The sequence below is a fragment of the Sminthopsis crassicaudata genome, chromosome 1 (assembly GCF_048593235.1).
Source record: "Sminthopsis crassicaudata isolate SCR6 chromosome 1, ASM4859323v1, whole genome shotgun sequence".
In the NCBI taxonomy this organism is placed as follows: Eukaryota; Metazoa; Chordata; class Mammalia; order Dasyuromorphia; family Dasyuridae; genus Sminthopsis; species Sminthopsis crassicaudata.
In genome coordinates, this window is record NC_133617.1 from 34,195,299 (window position 1) to 34,218,716 (window position 23,418).

Genomic DNA, 23,418 nt, shown 5'->3' on the forward strand with positions numbered 1-23,418 from the left:
AGAGGCGGGATTTTCCTCCAACTGCAGCCTATCAGAGTGCAGCACCTCCGGAGAGACAGCCCCAGGCTCCAATTGAAAGCAGCTTGTGTTTCGCTTTCGGGGGACAGTTGGCTGTAGTGTGGTTGCAAACTTTTTTTTTTTTTTTTTTTTTTCCGGAAAGCTTCGGTTTCCCGGGAGATCCCAGGCGGTGCAGTGGAGGCTCGGGGCCATGGCCAGAGGTAGCTTTCCAGGAGTCCGGCCGGCTGGCCCGGCGCCTGGGACGTCGGGAGTGGGTCTGGGGGTGGAAAGGAGGGGGAGGGTTCGCGTGGTCGTTCTTGTAGGATAAAATTCCCTCACTCAGACCCTCTGGTGTCTTCCCCACGCCTGAAACTATGGCGGGGGACGAGGGGGCGGGGGGAGAGAGGGAGTCGCCTCTTTAGGTCCCCCTTCAAAAGTTTCTTTCCTTTTACAGTATCCTACGGGACAGGAAAAGAGCTTTGATCCCTTCCCCCCGCTAGGGGGCCGGGGGTGAATTTTAGAAAGGGGGCATTTGGTGAAAGTAAACTCACGTTCGTTCTTGGAGTTCTTGTCCGACAGCTTACAGCTCGTCTGACCTTATAGCTGCGGGTGGGAAGTTGTTATCCCCCTTGTACAAGTGAGGAAACTGAGGCTGGAGCAGAGAGCCCACGGCCTTGGTTCAGAGGCAGGAGGGGAGCCGAGAGTTCTTTAGCTCCAGCCCCACTGACCTTGAAAGAGAGAAAAGTGACTTGTGTGACCCAGATCTTCAGGCTCTTGGGAGGAGAAGGGAGTCCCTGACTCCTTATTTCAAAATCAGATGCTGTTTCCATGACAAACCTCAGAGCTCCTTTCTTTCCCCCTCCCACTTTTCTCCCAAGAAAACCTCCAGCCCAGGTGGTCAGTTGGGGGAAGTTCTGAGTTAGAGCTGTTGGGGATGTTTTATAGATATGTGTGCACATTTGTGTTTGTTTATATATAAACGTGTGTGAGAGAGATAGATAGAGAACCTCTGTGGAACAAAACTGGCCGACCTGTATCCCAGGCCTGTCTTCTTCCCCCCTCCTGCTTGTTGGGAAATGGCCAAAGTAAGTTCCTTTTTATTAGAGATGCCACAGGATTTGTCCAGTCTTCTGCAATGCTTTGTTCCTAAATGTTTTAGAGTTGAAAGAGATCTTAACAGATCATATACACTGAGTAATTCATTTTAGAGAGTGGTAAACTGAGGCAGGTAACCACAGGCAGCCAGGCAGCTCCGAATACAGTGCCGGCCTGAAGTCAGGAAGACTCATTTTCCTGATTCAAATCCCATCCCAGCGTGAAGTGTGTGACCAGATGAAAGTCACTTCACTCTGTTTGCCTCCCTTTCCTTATATGTCAAATTAACTGGAGGAAAAACCCCCAAAATGGGATCAGGAAGAGTCAGATCCGATTGAAATTAATGAACAAAAAACAAAACAAACAGGTCTGGGGGAATCCAATTAAGTCTTACCGTGACCTGCCTCTATAGCCCACCCCCTACCCATAAACTTGTTGAAAGAATAAATGAATGAGCCATATGAGCTGTCCCCCTGTCATTCAGCTCAACAACCAATGGGACCAGGTCAAAAATGGGAATGGGATTCAATCGTACTCAGAGTCCCTATTATATATACATATATGCATATAATAAATATGCAGAGCAATGGGAAGGGAGGCTTGTCAAATGATGATGGCAGCTTACAATCAAACTGGAGTCCTAAAGAGTGGCTTGGGTGAGCACTATGTTGTCATGGCAGTGAAACTCACTTCAGGAAGCAAACTTTAACTGAAGTCAAACACTGCATCTGAGACAGTTGGGAGAGGACACCTTCTCAAGCAGTTCAGTTGTGGCATTCTTCTAAACATTCCAAAGCTCCATGTTACTGTTAGTTTAATAATTTATATATGGTATTCATCACAGTGCAGTGGGAAAAGCTCTGGGTTTGGACTGTAAGGAACCCTTATCGATGTGGCCCTGAGAAAGTTATGTAATCTCTCTGTGCCTCAGTTTCTCCTTCTGTAAAACGAACAAAGTACACATGATCTCTGAGGTTCCTTCCAGCTCTAAATCTGTGATCCTTTGGAAGTACTCAAGAGCAGAGTCATCCTGTTCTGCTCCTAAGGAGGCAGCACAGTCTTGTGGAAAGAGCTTAGGCCTTGTAGTCAGTCGGGAGATCTCCAGTCAAATTTCAGCATTTAGTTGTGATATTTGAAACTATGTAAGTCATGGAACTGCTAGGAAGTTGTTTTCTTTCTCGTAAAATTGGAACAATAACATGATTCAGCTGCTTCATGGAGTAATGTTAATACGGTATTTTGTAAATGTTAAGCAAGACAGACATACAAGTTGTTTAAATATATTTGAACTTTGCTATTCTCCCAGATTGCCCTTAGGAGGATATGTCCAAGTGAGACATGCCCATTTTGCAGATGGAACAATGAGGCATAAAATATTTGAAATTATAGGACTTTCTGACAAAATACTGAGAGAAAATTATGACTAAAATATCTTCAAATGTACAGTTTTTTTAAAGTGTATTTGTCCATTTAAAAGATTTAATCTGCTTAGACCTTCATGTAAGGTCTTAGACCCCTTTTTATTTTAGCATTGGAGGACAAATGAATAATTGAAATCGTTTTTACACAAAAATCCCTATGCCATTTACAAATGACTATAAGTAGTCAAAGAAATATATGTCCCCCCTATTAACTCAAAGAGATGTGTTCCCACTGTTAACTTAGCTATACTATAACGTGTACAATATGATGCTTTCATATTTTCAAGTAAATAATAGTGTGCCTTTCCTGGGATTTTCTTGAAGAAACAAATGAGATTATATTTTGAAAGAGTTTAGTAGTGTTCAGCCCATAATAAATGCCTAATAAATGCTTGTATCCCTTTTTTCCCCCTCTGTAAAAAAGAGATAATTTTAGGACTATTGACTTCACAAGATTATTTTGAGGGAAGTTGTTTAATAAATTCAGACTATAAATGAAAAACCACAAAAGCCCCTTAACTTCATTTTTTCCACCAATGAGGATCTGATGCAAAGACTAGACTTAAACTAGGAATATAATCAGAATTATTATTACTAATCATTCTTATTTCTGAGGTTCGATGATCTCACAAATTTTTCTAATGTTACTAAACCTGATTCCTGATTCTTAGAATGAAATCATGATACGGGTTTTTAACAGATTTGATTGATATCTTATTTTTATATTACCTCGAATGTCTACTCTCTCCTGCTTTCTAGAGAATCACTCTTCTTAACAAAGAATTAAAAAGAAAAAAAGAGAAGAAAAATTCCCATAGACCTTTCATTTTTGCTTTCAGACCAAACTTGGTCTTTATCACTTCACAAGAGTGAAATCATTTTTTGGAACAGATCTTTGGAAGAGCTCTAAGCCCCGCCCCCATTGTTTACATTTGCCCATGCCCATTAGTACACTGTGGTCGACTTTAGTACAAAATTCAACATTTATTAAAGCAAGTGCCTTCTCTGTGCAGTGCATTGTGTTAGGAATGAGGGTGCTGGTAGTAAGTAAAAGTCCCTAAAGAAGCCTTGTGGTAGATAAATTAAAACCCTAATCCTAACTGGTGGCTTGGAGCAATCTGATTGCATGCAGATTCTCCCCTATTCTAACAGTTTGAGCCCTTGAGAGTTGCCTGGAAACTGAAGGGTTAAAGGGACCTGTCCAGAATCGCATTGCTGCTATATATTCAATTCTTTTGCCTCTGAGAGGAGGCTTTCTCTATCTACTAGCCACTATAGTGATACTTTGTGCTGAGATTGCACTGAATACAAAGTGACAAAAGGTGGAGGAAGGGGGAGAACATGCAGACTCAGCATTGTATATGGAATTGGGGTTCATGGCCCTATGCCCTCTGTCACTGAGGGTCCCTTGCAAGCTATCAAAAACCATGCTACTAACTAAATAGCCTTTGTAACGCCGGGCGATTACTTCGACCCTCTAAATCGAGGGCCTCCATTGCCTAATTGAAAACTTGGTAGTTAATGACAGTTTGAGGCGCTAGGTGGCGCAGTCCATAGAGCCCTGAATCTAGAAGACCCATCTTCGAGAGTTCGAATTCGGCCTCTGACACTACGGCTGTGTGATCCTGAGCAAGTCACTTCATCCCGTGAGCCTGTAAAACTGCGCAGGAGAAGGAAGTGGCAACCAGGCCAGCATGTCCGCCAAGAAAATCCCAACACGGGATCTTGGGGAGACGAACTGATTAAACCAGAATAATACAGCCACCGCCTATCTCTAGAGTAGACTCAGCCAAAGCTTCAGGCTCCTTTTCCTCCCTCAGTCTGTGAATTCAGTAAAAGTTAGGGTAAAAGAGCTGCTGAGGAAAGCCCCCAAGGCTGAAAAAGTCTCTCAGCAGTTCTTGTGCTTTTTGACTTTGCCTCATCGCTACTCCCTTGTCCTTTCCTGCTGGATCCTGGGCATTTAGCCTGAGGAAAACTGCAGCAGGAGTTTTGTCTCTCCGCTGGCGGCACCTGGTTTGCAGCTTACTCTGGTTTTGCCATTTGTACTGCTCGCGATGCTTCTTTCCCTCTCCTCCCTCGTCTGCTCATTTCATTTCTCCTTTGGAAAGGTTAGTTTATGGATGATCCAAAGGTATTAACTGCCCCCCACTTCGTGGGCTAGTTCGGGAGGAGCTGATCCTGCCTTTCCCTGCCCTGATAGCACCGGCTAAAGCCAGGCTGGAGTAGGAGTCCCCGATTCTCTGCTCTGCCCGGGGCCACAAAAGAACACCTTGGAATGTCAGAGCTGCAAGGATTCCTCCGAGATCTTCCAGTTCAACCTGCTCATTTCGGAGATGATGAAACTGAGTCCCGGGGACTATTAACGACTTACCCAGAGTCACGAGTAGTTGAGGCTAGAAACCTGGTTAGTTCGGCAGTACTCTTTCCAAAGACCCCTCCCCCCCTAGGTCTCCCCACCCCTTTGGGTGGAATGGGTGTGGAGGGGGAAGGATGGGGTGAAGATTATCCTCCCGGGTGCCCTCCCAAGGGCCCAATTTAGCAGGAGGAGGTGGGCGGCTCGGGCTGGGCTTGGGGAGGAGACCCGGACGGGGGGAGGGGAGGTGGAGAGGTGCCGGGGGTCGGCGCGTGCCGGGGGCCCGGCGGAACGGGCTGGGGCGGTGCGCCGCAGCGGGCGCGCAGCGCGGCATGGCCAGGGGGCGGGCTCGCTGTGCGCCCGGGCGCACGGCTCCGTGCCCGCCCTCGTCCTTCGGCCGGCTTAGGCGGCTCCTTCTCGGCCGCTCGCTCGCTAGTTCGCTCGCTGGCGGGGCCGGCGCCAGAGCCCTTTAAACATGGCTGCGGTGGGAGGCGCCGCACCGGGCCCGTTTGGCCCCGCTGCCCGCCTCGCCGCACCCTGAGCCTGAGTCGTCCCTCTCCCCAGGCAAGAAGATGTCCAAGACGCGCTCGGAGGAGGCGGCGGCGACCCCGGCCGGAGGAGCAGCGGCCCCCGCCCCGGGCCCGGAGACCGTGGACCGAAGGAACCCGGCGCGGCCCAGGACCAACGGGGTAAGGCGAGCCCGGGAGCTGCGACCAAGAAAGGGCTTACGGGGGCGGGAGGGAGGCGGCTCCAGAGAGGATCCGCCGGGGGCGGTGGACTGCGAGGGGTTAATGGGGGACGGTCTGCCGGCACGGAAGGGTTAACGGAGGGCAGCCGCCCAGACCCGGGGGAACTCGGCCCGTCTCCGTACGCCTGCGCAGGATGGCACCCCCACCCCCACCCCCTAGAAAGTCCACTCGGAACAACGCCCCGCTGCCCCCGGCCGGGGAGCCGGCGCCCCCGGCTCCCAGCTGGGCCCGCGGTGACCACGTGGGCGCCCCCGCCCCTGCTCCCGCCCTCCGCTCGGACGTGCGGAGCCGGCTACCCTATCCCGGCTGACCTTTCATCCCCTGCTCCCCGCACCCCTCCGGGAAGCCTCCGGGAGTTTCTCGTGAGGTCTGTGGTTGCTGTTTATTGGCCGGCCGAAGGGGCTGCCTAGTTCTTTCTGAACAAACCCACTCTGTGCTGGTAAGCCCACGGCAGCACCCAGAAAAACCAACTCCCGATCCCTCTCCGCTCGTTGGCCCTGGGGTGGGGGGTGGGGGAGCCGATCGTTAGCCGAAGGTCCGGGAACCTGTTTTACGGTCAAACTTGTTCTTTCTAGTTCTCCCGGAAGAGCTGCCTAAGCTCCTGGGCTGGGGACTCCTAACCCTGTCACTTGTCTTTAGCATTCTAAGGTAAAAGTTAAGGACGGTCTTTGTGTCACTCTTCCCTGCCCCCATACTCTCTTGTACTTATCTCCCCTCCCCCCCCCCAAGAGAAAAAGCTGTTTCGAAAAGGCAGAAGTATAAAATGCCCCCTTTTAAAGGGCCCAGATTGACTTCCTGCCTGGCAATCATTGTCCTATTATCATCCTTATAAATTCCTCCTATTGTTCATGGCCTAGAAAAGTATTCTTATCTTTCATCGTTCTGACTTAACTCCTTATGCACTGAAAATCTCTGCACACTGGAATTTTTTGCTTCGCTCTTAAGTATTTCTCAATCCTGCCGGTAGCGGACTCTGTCCAGGCCTCTCAGCTTATCCCCCTCCCCGCCTTTTTCCCCTAAGATGGCAGAGAATGGGGCACCCATGTTTCACAACTTCTCAAGTATCTTTTCTAAGGTTGCCTAAAAGAAATTTTCTCCTCTGTGGTTAACTTTGCCCTCCTAATGTAAAGAAATGTCGATTGTTAAGAACTGCTTTACTCAGAGAAGTTTATTTATGGGAGACAGTGCTTACCAGGCCAGGGATTCTCAGTCAATATTGACCCACCAGCTGGACCAGAGCAGTTGGTCTTGTTCTCCAAGACCTTTCTCAGTATGGTGGAAATCGGGCACAGAGAGTCCGTGTCCAGCTCCCAGGTAAACAGTCCAAGCTGATTCTCCAGTCTTGGAGCTTCGATGTGTGTGACCTCCGAACGTTTGGTCCAGTTGCTGCACTCGGTAGCCCGTTCATTTTAGGACCTTCCTTTCAGTCCTCCTCCAGTGTCTCATCAAGACTTGGAAGTGACTGACCCCGAAGCTCAGAGCTGGTAGTAGGCAGTAAGAAAGCAAACCCTATCGGACTTAGCTAAATTGAAATAAATGGGCCTTTAATAAGACCCACCCCTGAAGTAGCTCAGTTGATATAATCAGTTGTGGACCAGCATGGAAACTAGGGGAGAAGGTTCATCACCAGAAGGCTGGCCACTAAGTAAGGAATTTTTTTCAATCACAGCAACTGGAAAAGTATTTATTAAGGATCTGGAAAGAAGTTATCTGTGTAAGTGGAAGGAATTTTCTTACCTATTAAAGCATGGATCTTTCAAGTCCATACAGACCTTGTTATTCCACTGTTCAAAAAGTATCTTTAATACAACATCCAGTTACTTGAAAGTCTTCAAGGAGAGTAGAGTGTATGATCTGAAACTGAGTGACTCTGAGCAGCTAGGAGGGGAAAGAATTAAGGCCTTTCTGACTGGGGGATGCTCACTGTAACATGTCATGCTCCCCCTCCCCCAAACTCCTTGAGAACTTTGTTGGCTTTTGTGAAGTGTCCCAGCTGTTGCTGACTCCGATCCCGGGGCTTTACTTTTTGACAATGGATTTGTGTCTTTTTAGGAGAATGTATTTATGGGCCAGTCAAAGATCTATTCCTACATGAGCCCCCACAGATCCTCTGGAACTCGTCCTCCCCTCCAGGAGGAAAACTCTGTTGCACATCATGACGTCAAATGCCAGGGGAAAGCCTTAACCGAATTGCACAAGAAAGGAGAGGGTAAGACTCTGAAGATATTCCTGCTCTGTTGGCCAGATGGACATCGCACCAGCTGTAGTGTTAGGAAGCTCTTACTGGCACCTTGCTTTCCCAATCCCCCAATTCCCCAATGGAGACGTTGCTCTGTCTGCCACCTTGCAGTTCCATCTCAATGATGTAACCTAATGAGGCTTGGTCACGTGCTTTTTAATGGCCTTTCAAAAGACCATTCTGTTTTCATAAACTTCAGTTGGCTGATTTGAGTAGCATCGTGTGGGATCTTAGGTGATATTAATGGAGGCCTAATGTCCAGAACAAGGGACATGATGATCACTGGCATGGTCAGACCACAGAGAGAACGCAGAGTTCAAGCCTGGGTGCTGTGTTTTAGGAGAGACATTAACAGATATATCTTCTGGAGTACATCCAGGAGAAATAAACAGGGTAATGAGGAGATTCAAAACAAGGCCACCTGGGAATTAGACATAATTGGAGAGCCGTTTTGTAGAAAGAAGGATTAGGCTCATTGGCCCTAGAGAACCAAACTAATACCAGTGGGTAGATTTGGAGTTCAATATGGAAACTTCCTAAGAGTCAAAGCCAGTCAGAAGTAGAATGGGCTACCTCCGAAGGTAGTGAGCTCTCCATCCCTAGAAGTTTTCAGGGGGAGGCCGGTACTTGTTTGGAATCATTATGTGATTCATGTCCACACTTTGGGCACAGGGAGGATTAAATGACTGCTAAGGTTCTGTGATTCCCTTTGGCCTCCCTTTTCAATCTCGTAATTCTGCAACGTGGTGGGACTGTCATGCAATGAAGCCAGCTACCTAATCCAAAAACACAGAGGTAGTGGTTCCAAATTAGAGAAGTCTCCATATAGTAGTGTCAGAGTCTGAGCAGGAAGTAGTCACTTAAAATATCATCTGAACCCTGAAAACAAGGCAAAGGCCTTCTAGAAATTTTCGGCCAATACAAGATCATTGACATATACATATGTCTGTGCATATGAAAATTGGACCTAAGCCTCAGGCAGAGAGCTGCCTTTTAGAGAGGGAGTCACCTTGTCTCCGTCTTCCTATGAGATATTCAGCCAGCAGCTACCACAGGTTTAGATGCACTATAGGATTGTGACCTTGAAAATATTGGAGATAAGTCCAGCCCTTTATTTCATAAAGGAGGAAACTGAGCACTCTCAAGATAATCCATAAGAAGAAGAAAGATCCAAATAGACTTCCGACTCCAGTGACTCTTGGTCCTCTGAAAGATTAGCATACAAGAAATTAGCAGAATTTCAGGGCAATTTAAACTTAAAAAAGCAGACACAATTTAAGCTTTGCCAATTTATGGTGAAGGACGCAGTTTTCTTCTGAGTTTTAAGGGTTTAATAAGAATATTCATAATAGATTTTCCATGAGGGGAACCTCTGCGCCCCCCCTAAAATCCAGGTGTTCCATTTATTGCTCCTCATTTATAATGCAAACTAGTACCAGAGTAGTGAGTTGAATCCTAGGGCCAATGCTGTTAGCTTTTGAGAACACTTTCAAGTCAGCATCATCCAAAACCACCAGGCCTTTGGTCTGGAATATTAACTATTGTTTTGGCACCATAGAAGTAGCAGCCACATGGAAAGGAGCTGCTTTGTCAGAACTGGGAAGTGCCTAGAGAGCCCAGAATGGAAGAGTTAGGAGGGCCTTAGAACAAAGAATAGCCAGACTGGGTTTAAGGGCACAAAGAATCAAGAAGGGCGGAACTGGGAGTTGGTTTAGAATGCAGGATGTCAGAGCTGGGTAGGGCTATGGAAACCCTTTTAGGACATCTGGCAGGTCAAAATTATTTTCATGATAAAACTAAGGTGTTTCCATTTTTAACACTGTAAATATTGAGAGATCTAACCCATATAAACAAAAGCTCTTTGAGGCCAGGGTCTTTAAGAGTGTCAAGGGCTCCCGAGACCAAAAGTTGAGAACCATTGGCCAAGTCTATAGACTGGACCAATTTTACAGATGAAGAAACTGAAGAAGGCCCCCTTCTGAGAAAAGAAAGGCACTTGCTCATATTTTCAAAGAAGGTTAAAGGGCCTATCTTACCACGTTCCCTTCTCTTTTCCCCAGAGAAACAACATTACATATGGTGGGCAGGTTCACAGATCTGTTCACAAAAGTCTAGTTGACTCATAATGGAGCAGAAACAGTCATGTTAATATTATGGAGTAATGGAGATACTTGGGAGAGAGGGATATTGGGGGTGGGGTCTCCAAATGACCAATGAAACACAACTTTTATAGGAAAAACATGTTTAATCTTCCAAAGGAACTGGCTTGTAAACGAGCTTTTGAACCATAGCTTGTTTATAATTTGGAGATATCCTATTGTGTGCAATTAGACACGCTCTTCAGCTGTAGTGAGGAGACCTCTGCCAAGTCAGCAGAGGGGAGGGAGCGGTTCCTGTTGTCTCCATCCATGCCCTTCGTCCTGTTCCTACCTTCCTCACCCCCCACCTCATCTTCGGTACTCCACCCTCTGAGGCCCCGAGCTTTGTTCTCAAAGCCACAGCTCACCAATTGGTATTAGCCAGCTATGGGAGATATATGGGAGAAAGTCTTGGGTTCCAGTCTTGAGCTGTGTGGTCCTGGGCAAGTAACTCAGTTTACCAAACGACTGTTTCCTCGTCAATAAGATGGAGGTAACAGCTCTGGCTGAGGGCCATTCTCCGTGAATGAAATTTTAGACTTTAGTGATTGTGAGGTGGCAGTTTGCTGAGGAGTGAGCCCCACTCACTGGTGGCTCTTGGTCTAACGCCTGTGCCAGCTGCCCAGAACTTGAGCTATGTCCCGAACGGCACAACCCCCTGTCCTGCATTGGTGCAGGCCCCTTGGCATCTCCTGTGGCTCACATGGAGTGGGTTTATATAGTTACCACAAAGGGCAGATGTCTTTCTTGCCTTGGGCTCTTTTTAAAGTTAGTCAGCAGCAAAGGGCTGGAGTGAAAGCTGCTCCAGAAGGGCACTGGCAGTAAGTCTGTGTCTTTGTCCTCCCTTTGTCTACAGAGAAAAGGATTGGCAGCAACGCACCAGCGAGCACTATGAAATCAGAAGAGCAGAAAGGCAAAGAATTGAGGAGGGATTCTCTGGAGCCCCTTCCAAACCACAAATCCATAGCTGCAGGGAACCCCAAAGCCATGGCGCTGCCCGCCAATGCTGCTGATGCCGCCAGCGCGAAGCACGCCCCGAAGAAACCCCCCAAAACCAAGCAGGCCTCGAGGAGAAAGTAAGTGATGCACTCTCCCTTGGGAAATAAGGGGAGCCCTTATGGCTTGGCCCTCTGGGTTCAAGGGGCCCCAAGCAGATTGCTCTTCCAGAAGATCACTGGCTTAAAACTCGATTTCTTGGGATACATGCAGAATTCAGGGCAGCTCATAGCTGATGGGGGCTGCCAGGACCTGGAGGGAGCTCCTGCTCCAAGTGTTCTTAGCCTTTTCCAGAATAACAGCCTTTTTTGATCATCAGGCCTTCAGTACGATAATGGTTGTGTTAATAAGTGTCTGGAAAGCCATGATAGTAGTGTCTGGTGTGGATATGGAGTTACAAGCCCTTGCAATAATTAGGCAGCTCCATCCCCAATTCATCTCGGCTGGCCCAGAAAGTCAAAGGACCTATGCCAAGGTTACTTAGCCAGTCATAGAGCAGACAGAATTTGAATCAAGGGTCTTGGGTTTACTTTTTTCTTGACTGTGTGGCCTTGGAGCAGTCCTTTGTTGCTGGCCTGCTGTTGGTTCTTGGAGTCTTCGGGGAGGAGGATCTGTGCGACTCTTTGGTTGGTGCCTCCCACAGAGAGTTCCTCACCTCTGGGAGACTTGTGACCTGCCGGTACTGGATGGGGTTTCCAGCCTGAGATAAAAGCAGCGGGGTAGTGGGCAGCAGTGTTCTTTCTCACAGGCCTCTGCATGGCAACCTCTTCCATTTAATTCTGATTGGATGGGAGTGCCAGAACAGGGAACGGGGGAAAAGAATCAAGGCCCTGAGGAGGGGGGTCATTCAGCCCATTTCACATGTGATGCACCCTGTGGTTAAAGTGAGCCCTTCAGAGGAGCTAGACCGGACCATCGCAATAGATGGTGCTTCAGAAGTCATTGATTGGTTGCCTGCTATGTGCAGGACACTCTCCTGGAAATAACGCATCCAAAGGGAAATTTTTTTTGCCCTCTAGGAGATCACAGCTTTGTAGGAGGGTCACACACATACACACACACACTCCTCTGCAAGTTAGAATGTGACAAGGCACAAAAGAGCCGAACCAAAACAGTGCATTCAAGAAGGGAAGGATCATGTTGGGTGGGGCATCAGGGAGGACTTCCTGGAGGAAGTCTTTATTCCAGGCTTGCACATAAAGATGAGAGCCACATCTTCAACACTTATAATCCCAGGGATCCCAGGCTCAATCACCATCTCTTGACCTCTCCTCAATTAAATGTCACCTACCTTATAGAGTTGTAGGAGAAGTTGGTCAACAAGCATTTATTGAGCTTCTACTGTATACTGAGTGCTGGAGATACAAAGAAAGACAGAAAATAGTTTCTGTTGTCTGAGCACTCACAGGCTGACAGGGGAGATGGTGTGCAAACAGCCACATAGACAAAAGATGCAGTCAGGGTCACTGAGAGCCTTGCCACAGATCCTTGGGCTGCCTGGGAGAGGGCTCGGTCAGGCTTCTTGGAGGAGGTGAGGTTTAGGCTGAGAACTCAAGGAAGCCAGGAGACAGGGGAAAGGAAAGTGCTCCTGGGGGATGTCCAGGTTTGCTCTAGAACAAAATGCATGAAGGGTAGAGCCAGGAAATAGAAATGTGCACAGAAGTAGCAGAGACTTTGCAAGGCTAAATCGCATTCAGCAGCCAGGGGTGTGGGTACAGTATTGTGCACACGGCGAAGGCTCGAGCCTTTTGAAGGCTCCTACATAGTGGGCACAACAGTCATCCTGGGTGGGCTGCTAGGTACGGGGACTGGGATGCGAGTAGAAAGTAAGACATTTTCTGGATTTGAGAAGTTCGAGCAGTGAGCACATTCTCTGGGATGCTGGCAGGCAGTGGAATGGAGGCTTCAGGTAACTGGTAACTGGTGATGGCTTTGGAGCTAAGGTTCGGAGGAGGGGCCCAAGAGCACAATCAGCAGCTGCTGTTTGTGCAGAAAGCCCCAAGAAAGGCAGGGTGGTTGGGCTGGTGAGGCCGAGAAGGGAGGAATAGGAGGGACACTAATGGACACCTATCGAGAAGGACAAGGCAAAATTGGGGTGGGGGGAGTGCAGGGAGGATAGCATGGAACGCAAGCTCGTTGAGAGTACAAGGCCCTTGAATGAATTCAATGAAGGCAAAAGCATTTATTAAACCTTTCCTGCAAGTCAAGCCTTGGCAACCCACAGAGACTAAACGAGACAATTCCTAGTGAGCAGCAGCAAAAATATGCATATTTATTATAAGAAATGTCTTTGGGTCTGGGGGATTTTTTTGTTTCCCGTGGGGTGGGTACTGAAATTGGGAGGTGAAGGGGGTGTTGCTGCATTTTCAGATTTAAGATTAAACTATGTTGTTTAACAACTTTTATTTCATGACAAGAAACTTCTCCTGAAGTGCAAATAAGCTAGAAATATTTTTTGATGCAAAACCAAGACACATCAATAAAACCTTTTTTAAAGGCAGGATCCCACGTGTATTCCTACCACACTGCTAATGTCAGTGGAGGAGAGGGATCCTGCATGAAAGTTGATGCTCCTGTGATTAGCCCCTAAAAGCCCAAGACCATTAGGCTACCTAGGAAATGATGAGCTGGTTCACTTTAAAGCCTCTTTGCTGCCTGGTGGTAATTTTGGGCCTGGGGGTGCCCTTCCAGCCTGGGGAAGAACCATTCTCCAAAAACCATCTCAACCATCATCTTACAACAATTCTGAGGTAGGCACTATAAATATCCTTCCTATTTTACAGATAGGGAGATTGAGGATCAAAAGGGTTAACTTGGCTGCAAGAGTTAAGTATATTTTTTTATTTAAAAATTTTTTTAAATTAAAGCTTTGTATTTTCAAAACATGTGTGTAAAGTTCTTGAATTGTGAGGGACCAGTCGTCTGCTCAATTATAATCCTTCTCTGGAGGAGATCTGTAAAATCTTTTCCTCAGTGCGCAGGTTTCTTGGGAGCTCTGAATCTCCTCCAGCTCTTGCCTTTCCCCAAATCAGACTGGTCTCCTTTTAGCCTGCCTGGAATCACAACTCTATCCCAGAGTCGATTCTCTCAGACCCAATGCTGCCCTTCTTTTATCCTCCCAGAGAATAGGCATGTGAGAACTCTGTGGGGCGTGGGGAAATACTTCCACCAATGAACTTGCTCCTCTTAGAATTCTTAACTCCCTTTAAAGGCCGGAACCAAAGGTCTGAGCCAGAGAACTGTCAAGTCAACCTGAGTTCTCACCTTGTAATCCTAACACATGTGCATGTATAATTTTTCAACATTGAACCTTGCAAAATCTTGAGTTCCAAATCCTCCTTCCTACCCCCCATGGAAAGTAATCCAATATATGTTAAACATGTGCAGTTCTTCTAGACATATTTCCACAATTATCTTGCTCACAAGAAAAATCAGATCAAAATTGTATGTGTATAATATATGAAATATATAATAAATATATGTGTATATATATAATTTTAAGTCAGATCAAAAAGGAAAAAATTGGGAAAGAAAACAAAATGGAAACAAATAACACAAAAAGAGTGAAAATACTATATTGTGATCCCCACTCAGTTCCCAAGATGTTAAGTATTAAGATGGGATTTGTACCCCATCTCCTTGTTCTAGTATTTAGCGGGAGCTATGTTCCCCTCCTGTTCTGATAAGGAGTTGCCACTCTGTGACCTCATTTTTCAAAGGCATTTGCATCTGCTTTCTAGATGAAGATGAATTTTGGCATTTGGGCTGCCAGCCTGGAACTTGTGTACTGACCCCAACATCTTCCTCCCTACAGAGCTCAGGGAAAAACTCAACAGAATCGCAAAGTCACTGACTATTATCCCGTGAGACGGAGCTCCCGAAAAAGCAAAGCCGAGCTACAGGTAGGTGGAAGGGTGGGCATACAGATGTGAGTCCTTCTTCTGGAGTTTGAAGCGGTCAAAACCCCTCAGGGCCTGCCTGTTCTGGGCGTGCTGGGCCAGCCTAGCTCAGAGCTCCAAGGCCATATATCCAGTCCTCTGGCAAACCTCACTTTCTATCCATGTCCATCACTGATTGTGCTTAGAGAAGGGTTTCTAGTAGCACTCGGTCTTGCCAGGTCTCAGGGCTGGATGGCACCTCAGCACTCATGTTGTCCCTTCAGTACCTGGATAAGAATTCCCTCCATCATATCCCTAAGGAACAAGAATCCACTTCTGCTTGAAGCCCCGATGGGCTGGAGGGTCCCTGTGGGCACAGACTGGCTCTCTAAAAATGGGAACAGGAAGAGGCATTGTGGTGTTTCTGTGATGACCTGATCTGGCTCCACAAACCAGCCTTTCTAGCATTCTTTCACTAGTATCTGCCAGGTACTGGTCTATGTAGAAATCGATAAGACAGAGTTTAGTGCCTACCGAGCCTAGGGCACAGTTTCTAGAGTTCTCTGAGGCCCCAGATTGTGGGCATCCTGCTTGATGGGAGGATGCTCAAACCCAGAGAACTCTGAGGCCCAGGAGCCCACAGCTGGTGTTCTAGGGGCAGAGCCCTGGTCAGCTAGAAGGGCACTTAGAAGACTTCTTGGGAAAGATAGTGTCTAAACTGGACAATAAGGATGCCTTGGAATCAATGGGCAAAGAAAGGGAGCGAAGGTCAATCAGGTGTAGGGCCCAGAGCAAAGGAAGGCATGGAAGTGGGAAAGTACCATCTCTGCTTCGGGGGAGTTTGGCAAAGATAGGAGCTCTTAACATGGGATCTGTGGATAGGGGTTGGTTTGGAAGAGGCTTAATAACAGGATTTCACTATATTTGGTGGTGATTCTAATCCCTTGTATTTTGTTGTATGACTATAAAAACACCCTGAGAAGGGATCTGGGGCCTTCACCAGAGTGAAGCCCAAGAATCCAGAACAGAAGAAAGGTAAGGAGTCTTTGGGCTACAGTACAGAGCTGGAGAAAGCTCGGAATGCCAGATGAGGGTACTTGAATTATCTTTCTGACACACTAGGAAACCAGTAAGATACCCTGTGCTCCAGACAGCCCTTTCCTGAGCCGTGTGCTTCCCACCTCTCCTCCTGCTCTGAAGGGACCTTTTCCCCAAATCCAGAATGCTTCGGGCTGGCAGCAGGCCTTTCTCCGAAGCATGATGGGTGAAGGAGCTCATGAACAAGATTTTAAAGCTTTTAAGGGACCTGGGTAGAACTTACAGCTAGCTGGGAGTGGCCCAATCAGGATGGGGACCTCCAGAGAGGAAGGCCCAGCTTTATAAAGGATGAAGGGAATGGGAAGAGCATCCCACTTCTGTTTGCCTGGAAGCCATAAGTCTTCCCCATTCTAGCACTTAGGGTGGATAAATGGCCCCAGAGAATGGGAGAGGGCCTATGTTACCTAAGGGAAGTTGGAGGCCAGAGGTCTCCAGAGGTACACAGAGGGTATCCGGAATTGGAACTCCCTGATTCTCTGCCCCACCACCTTCGTGAATGAGTGGGTATTCACAGTGCCAAGCCTATTGGACGTGCTGAATGACTGCTTGTTATGGGTTGACATATATCGAGTAGGTCACCCACTAAGTGACTCAGTCTAAAAACTTCACAAATCAGCAAAAGGTTCTGATTCACAAGAGAAGATATTGAAGGGTAACAAGCACTTCTGGTGGCTTCCCTAGTCTCTTGGAGGCCAGTCAAGGCAGATAACACTAGCCCTCCTAAACCTCCCTGCTATCTCCTTAAAGGATCACAGGGAGGAGCCGTGTGGTCCAAGAAGTACTTTGGAGCAGGGGTAGGGAATGTCTGGCTTGACACTCTTATCAGGCCTGCGAAAAAATTTGCTAAGACAAGTGCAGGGAACGCTGAACTGAAAACCATGTGCCATAATCTCCCACTGCTTGAGTTCTGTAAGTTGCTAATTTTGTATGGTCCACGAATGACATTATCCAAATGTCTCTCAAAGAGATTCCCACCCATGACTTAGAACACTTGCTGACTGGATGGGGTTCCCAACCCTGCTCCTTCACTGCCTGGGTGATTTGGAACCTCCCCCACCTCTCCATCCCAGACCCACGCTTCCTCCTCTGAAGAAAGGAGACTGTTGGATGAGGTGCTGCCTTCTTGTTCCTAGAGGCGGAGGATGGCCCAGTGGATCGAGCACCAGGTCTAGAATCAGGCATGTCTAAGTTTAAATCCAGCCTCAGACCCTTCCTGACAGGATGTGCTTGGACAAGTCAGTTTGCCTGCCTCAATTTCCTCAGCTGTAAAATAGGGATGATAATAGCACCTGGCTTCCAGGGAAGTTGTGAGGCTCAAATGAGGCAATATTTGTGACATGCTAAGCCTGGTGCCTGGCACACAGTGGGCACTGTATTAATGTTTAGTCTTTTTCCCTTCCCCCTTCCAGGAAGACTCCTGTATCCCATGGGCTCAGCTCAGGAAACTTTGGCTTCCTATTACCCCATACTAGGGAGTAGTCAGGAATCACTCATGTGGTTTTCCTTCTCTCTTTCTAGTCAGAAGAAAAGAGAAAACTTGACGAACTAATTGAAAGTGGGAAGGAAGAAGGCATGAAGGTAAGATAGCTGATGGTGGGCTTCCAGGTCTCACTGCAGGGCACCTGGGCTGGGAACCTTTCCTGTTGTCTGTGGCAGTCATAGATGGTCAGGCCCAGAGGTTTGTTGTGGTGGTGAGACAATCGGGGCTAAGTGACTTGTCCAGGATCATACAGCTAGAAAGTGTCAAGTGGCTGTGACTGGATTTGAACTCAGGTCCTCGTGACTCCAGGATCTGTTCTCTTTGAGCTGCCCCTGGTAATTCTTTTCTAGGGACCAACAACCAAAAGTTTGTCCTAAGGAAGATTCCCAGTCTGGAAAACAGCAGTGGGATCTAAGTATCTGAATGGATCCTGTAGGAAAGCCAAGTGGGGAGTCTTAAGAGCCTTCTTGTGGAGGCTAGACCTCCAGAATTCTCTAATTGTCGCTTAGGATGTTGGCCCGGTAGGTACTTGAGAGGCAAGAACGAATTCTGCTGCCTTTGTTAAGTCTGGACTAGTTCCCTGAAGAGCTCAGAATCAGCCAGAGTCAGGATAAGCAAAAGTCCTTGCCCCACGTTGGGCGCCAAAATGTAATGTTCTGTTGTCTCTAGATTGTGATCCTTCTCTGGGAGGAGATCTCTTGTGAAGCTTCTGGGGAGGCAGCCTTGACTTTAGTTCCAGCTCAGTAATCTCGAAAATGCAGCCAGGAGTTAAAGTCCAGATCCTCTATTGTGTCCTTCAAAATCCTGAATCTTCCTGGGGCTTGGTTGGCTTTGGTAGAGGCCTATCTCTCTCCTTGGTTCCCCAATGAGCTCTTGTCAGAATGTCTCCTTATTGGGCTCCTCGGCTGCTTCCATTCGCTCATCTGCATTCGCTGAGCTCTCAGGATAAACAGGAGCCCGGCCTGGGGGAGGGACAGCTGACCTCCAAGGCAGGAATGGGAGCTCCTGGGGCAGAGGCTGTTGGTCCTTTACTGGTGACCTCAGAGGGTCACCCAATGGCAGCCGCTTCATTAATGTCTGCTCATTGGCCGGGGGTTCAAGTCTCACTGCAGTGCGTACTGATCGGGGCGAGCTCTCTGGGGTCCTGGGCCCCTCTGAAGGACTGCTAGGTGTGGGTGCATCAGGAGAGCGAGCTTTCCCATCCAGGAATTCCCTTCTCTGTTGGCATTAGCGCCTGTTTGTCAAGTCCTGGGTCCTGGGGAGAGAAATGGTGGTGGCTCTATTGGGGAGTAATTAAATAAAGCCAGGCAGTCACCGGCGCTTTTGTTTCTTCCTGGAGGAGAGAAGGCCCCAGTCCCTGGGAGGGTGAGGAGAGGCCTCAGGCAGGATGTGGCTCTTGAGCAAGGGGAGGCCATGAGGAGATCTGGGGCCTCTGTTGAGGAATGGGGAGGGACTTTAGGTCAGGAGTCGGGAACAGACCGTGCGGAGGGATGGAGAGGGATTTCCAGAAAATCACCCATTGGCAGAGCATGAGTAAGGGAGCCAGCGTGGCTGAGGCTCAGAGGGCTTGAAAGCAAGAAATGGGGCCGTGGCCCGGCAGTGCCCAGAGCCAGCCACTGGAGGGCTTTGAAGGGAACAAGAGTGTTTTCAGAAATCACTTGAGCTTTTGTGTAAGGGAAGGATGGGGGAATCTCAGTCAGCCTGGAGGCCTTTAGATTACTAATCCAGACAAGAGGAGCTGGGAGAGAAGGGACTGCAACCAGTACTTGGCAGCTGAGAGTTAGGGTGCGAGGGACAGAGAGGTCAGGGATGGCTCAAAGGTTTCAGAGACAGGAGGGACGGGAAAGGGGGGGCTGGACAGACTTTAGAGAGGCTGAGGAAAGAGACCACGTTCTGTTCTGGACAAGTTGAGTTTAAAATGCCTCTAGAATAATCTCTAGAAGGATTCCAGTTGTGTCTGATTGCTCAGGAGAGAGCCCCAGGCTGTGGGCGTTGAAAGGGGACTCTTTCTCCTAGAAACCTGCCCTTTGCCCCTCCAGGCCGACCTCTCCAGGTTGGCTGATTTCTGTCTTGAGCTCAAGGGAACTTCTTTCATGGGCGCAGCCCCTCAGTACTTGTATTTACAGCTTTTACATTTCACCTCTTTTCCTGAGGGAACAAGCTGGTGTGGGGAGAGCATGATTTCTAGGCCCTTCGTTGTGCTTGGTTGCCTTTCTCCAGGGCTGCGGCTTCCATTCCTACAACTGAACACAATGTTGGAGATGTGCTCTCAGGACCCAGGCCTATCATCTCCCTGGCCTTAGGCCTTCGCCTCCCTTAAGGGGATTAGCTCTGAATAAAGACTCTGGCCACTCAGATCCCCAGCACCCCCATCTCCATGCACCAAAGGGATTGTTCGGAAACCAGTATAAGACTGAACATGGTTTCTTCAGTGTCATCATTCAGTAAAGGGACACACGGGATCATGAGATACGTGAACCTGGAGGGGAGTATTGTCTAGTTGAGGGGGTGGGCATTCTGGTTCCCAAGACCGGCCCCTCAGCAGGACTGCGTAGCACGCAGCCTTGGGTCCAGATGGAGCCGCGTCTGGATGCTCTGCTCTCATTCAGCTCGCTCAGAATGCCAGCCTTTGTCTTGTCTCTTGGTTGTGCTTTGACAATGTCCCCTTTTTCTCGTCGCTTCCTACCAGATCGATATCATTGATGGCAAAGGCAGAGGAGTGATCGCCACCAAACAGTTTACAAGAGGGGAGTTTGTAGTAGAGTATCACGGGGACCTCATTGAGATCACCGACGCCAAGAAGCGCGAGGCTCTCTATGCTCAGGATCCTTCCACAGGCTGCTACATGTACTATTTTCAGTACCTGAGCAAAACCTACTGGTAAGTCAGTCCTCGGAGCACCTCGGGTCATTTCCTATTAGGCCGATGACAGGGCGGACCGAGGCACCCGACAGCCGACGCTGCATCCTCGCCCCGGTTGAAGACTCGTCCGTGCGGAGAGATGAGGTAGAGGTGCCCTTTCTCTTTTCTCTAGGATGCAGACTGTTTCAGACAGACCTCCTCTCACCTGTGCAATGATGGGCTCTGGACTAGTGGAACACAGCTTAGCCAGTTGACCTTGCCTTCAGCAGGGCCGCCTCAAGGAGGGACTCTGCTGGCACCAGCCGGACTCCCAAGGCAGTCTTCCTTATTTTTGGTTCTTTCTAAAAAAGAATCCCCCTTTTGTTTTCCATTCCTGTGTTAAGAGTGAGGAAGGATCCTTCCTTGGCTGAAAAAAAATCCCTTTAATTTAATCCTCTATTCTTTCCTCTCTCCCCTTGCCCTCACGCCATCCCAGTGTGGATGCCACTCGGGAAACAGATCGTCTCGGAAGACTGATCAATCACAGCAAGTGTGGTAACTGCCAAACCAAACTCCACGACATTGACGGCGTGCCTCACCTCATCCTCATCGCCTCGAGGGACATCAAAGCTGGCGAGGAGCTGCTGTATGACTATGGTGATCGCAGCAAAGCTTCCCTGGAAGCCCACCCGTGGCTCAAACACTGATCTGTGCTTCACTGGACAAAGTCCCCTCGAAGGGAATTAGTTTTTTTGGGGGGGGGTTTTACACCTAATCTTAGTGGATTATTTCTGATGTTTTTAAATCTATTAAAATGCCTTTTCACTGTAGTATTTAAAAAAAACCAATCTGCTGCAGGTTCCCTCTCTGGCAGGCTTGCGCAGATGGCCTTAGGTTACCAAAACCTTTTCTATTTCTAGTTATTTTGTACGTTTTTGCAAACAGACAAATCTGGGCTTCCCATGCATGCAGTCAAAGACTTGGTGCAGGTTTTATAGGGAGAGGAAAATCCCAATAGTGGACATGAGCAGTCCCACTGCCTCCAGCTACATAGCAATGACTTTCTACATCCCACTTTAGGGAGCAGATCAGGACAGAACATGCCTAATTTCTCTCCTGTTCTCCAACTTCTTGTCCTAATAATGACTTGACAGGTGTACATATATATATAATATATATTTTTAATGTTTCATAACAGGCCAGTCCCTTCCCCTTCCCAACCTTTTTGCTTTTGAAAGCTTCCTGTCCCTGCACCATCCCCACTACTCATCACCGCTCTTCTCAGGCTGCCCCATTGGGGGTCCCAACACCTCTGCTATCCCCCATCCGCCAGCTGCACACCCAGCCAGACATGGGCGGCAAGAAGTCTCTGACTTTCATTCCCACTTCCCCTCCCAGAGCAGGGCTTCCTATACTGGGGCTTAATTCTCTCTAGAAATGTGAACATTGAATTTATTCAACAATAACTACTTAGATGTATAGAAGTTAAGAGAGTCAAGTTGCTGAGTTCTTGTAGACAAAATTCAAGATGGTACTTTATTCTGTTCTTTAGCGGGACCAGAAACCTTCCCATCACCCCCCTACATTTCTGGTTTCTTGTGTGTATTGGATTTTTGTTTTGTTTTGGTTTCTTTGTTTGTTTTTTTTGGTTTGATGTTGTTTTTTTTCTTTCATTTGCTGGGTAGAATCAGCAAGATTTGCTTCCACATTATATCAGGCAACCTGGTGGTTTTCCTGAATATACAGCTATGAATTCAAACAAGAGTCTCTCTTATAGAGAAAAGTAGGAGCCCAGCCTCTGATGGTCACAAGTGTCCTAGGCACTCGAGCAAGGGGGCGAGGGCTTCAGGCTCAGGGCCCAAAGAGATGGGATCTGGGGCTTCCACTGATGGAAACGGAGCTTCCCTCTCTCAGAATAGAACTGATCAATCATGTCAGTCACTGGCCAGGGGACTGAAGTGAGCAAGTGGTGACCTTGGCAGTGCGCCCCCTTGGCTGCAGGGAAACCAGAAACGGGGAGGGTGCAAACAGGGTTCTGCTCTCCTCCTTTCTGTTCCCCTGGGGTTAGTCATGGTGCTACCTAAGAAAGTCTTCCCCTCCCCTTCCCTGATTGTCAGGGAATGGAGATTCAGTCAGATGGGTGCGTGTCAATGTGAGCTTCTATGTCTTGGTTGTACCTGTTTGTGGTTTAGCCTTGAATTTTAAAAGCAAACTTGAAGAGTATTTGTCTCTGTAAAAAACAAAACAAAAAAAAAGGATAAAAAAAAAATTAAAATATTTATTGCCAACTGCTTCCTATATTTTGTTTTGTTTTTCCAACTCTTATAAGACCTTGGATAGGAATGTCTGAAACTCCAAAGTCTAATATATTTTTTTCTCTAGTTTTCCTAGAAACTTGGAGCGGGATATCTACTGAAAATGAATTGATTTGGTGTTTAGAAAGTTTTCTTATACGTGCTAGTTCTTTAACCAATCCTAGCAAGCTTTAGGACTCACGAGAGCCTGGAATATCAGAGGTGGCAGGATGGAGAATGTTGGTAATCAGTGACTCATTCCTTTAAAGTTCATAGAGTTAGGACAGGAAGAGATCTGATTTGCCATTTCATCCATCCTACCACCTCCCCATTTTCAGGTGAGGAAAATGAGACTCAGAAAAAAATGACCTGTACGAGGTGAGTAGCCAAGGTGATTCTCAGACATGGGTGCTTGGATTCCAAACCGGATGGTGCATTCTATTCCTTATTTACATGGGGGCAGCTAGATGGCAGTGGATAGAGCACCTACCCTGAAGTCAGGAGGACCTGAATTCAAATTCAGCCTCAGACACTTAATATTTCCTAGCTGTGTGACCCTGGGCAAGTCACTTAATCCCAATTACTTAGGGGCCCCCCAGAAAAAAAAATTGAAGATATAAATCATAGCTCTTGTGATACTTTTCTCATTTCCTCAGGTCCTTCCAGCTAGGATCCTATAAAAATGAATAATATTTTCCCCAGTACTTTGCCACTTTGTGTCCTCTTCTCTCCACTGAGAGGAAATGGATTTGTTTTGTTATTTGCCAGGACTAATAGTGGCTTGGGAGGTTGCTTTGGATTGGATTTTTTTTTCCCTCAATTACCCAGAATTCAACTGC

The 23,418-nt window shown here is 47.7% G+C and overlaps 1 protein-coding gene across 4 annotated transcripts; it reads left to right on the top strand.

Moving 5' to 3' along the window:
* The first annotated feature begins 92 nt into the window (after positions 1-92).
* Positions 93-22,577, top strand: KMT5A (lysine methyltransferase 5A). Of its 4 annotated transcripts, none has more exons than XM_074299025.1 (8): positions 93-218; positions 5,431-5,555; positions 7,668-7,824; positions 10,849-11,068; positions 14,803-14,890; positions 17,483-17,542; positions 20,134-20,324; positions 20,782-22,577. In XM_074299025.1, the coding sequence occupies exons 1-8, from the start codon at positions 209-211 to the stop codon at positions 20,990-20,992; spliced, it is 1,062 nt and encodes a 353-aa protein (XP_074155126.1). In that variant the 5' UTR covers positions 93-208; the 3' UTR covers positions 20,993-22,577. The 4 variants fall into 4 exon arrangements, with proteins under 4 accessions (XP_074155126.1, XP_074155146.1, XP_074155136.1 ...); XM_074299045.1 differs by lacking the exon at positions 93-218 and adding an exon at positions 4,892-4,917; XM_074299035.1 differs by lacking the exon at positions 93-218 and adding an exon at positions 4,936-5,061.
* Positions 22,578-23,418: the final 841 nt, after the last annotated feature.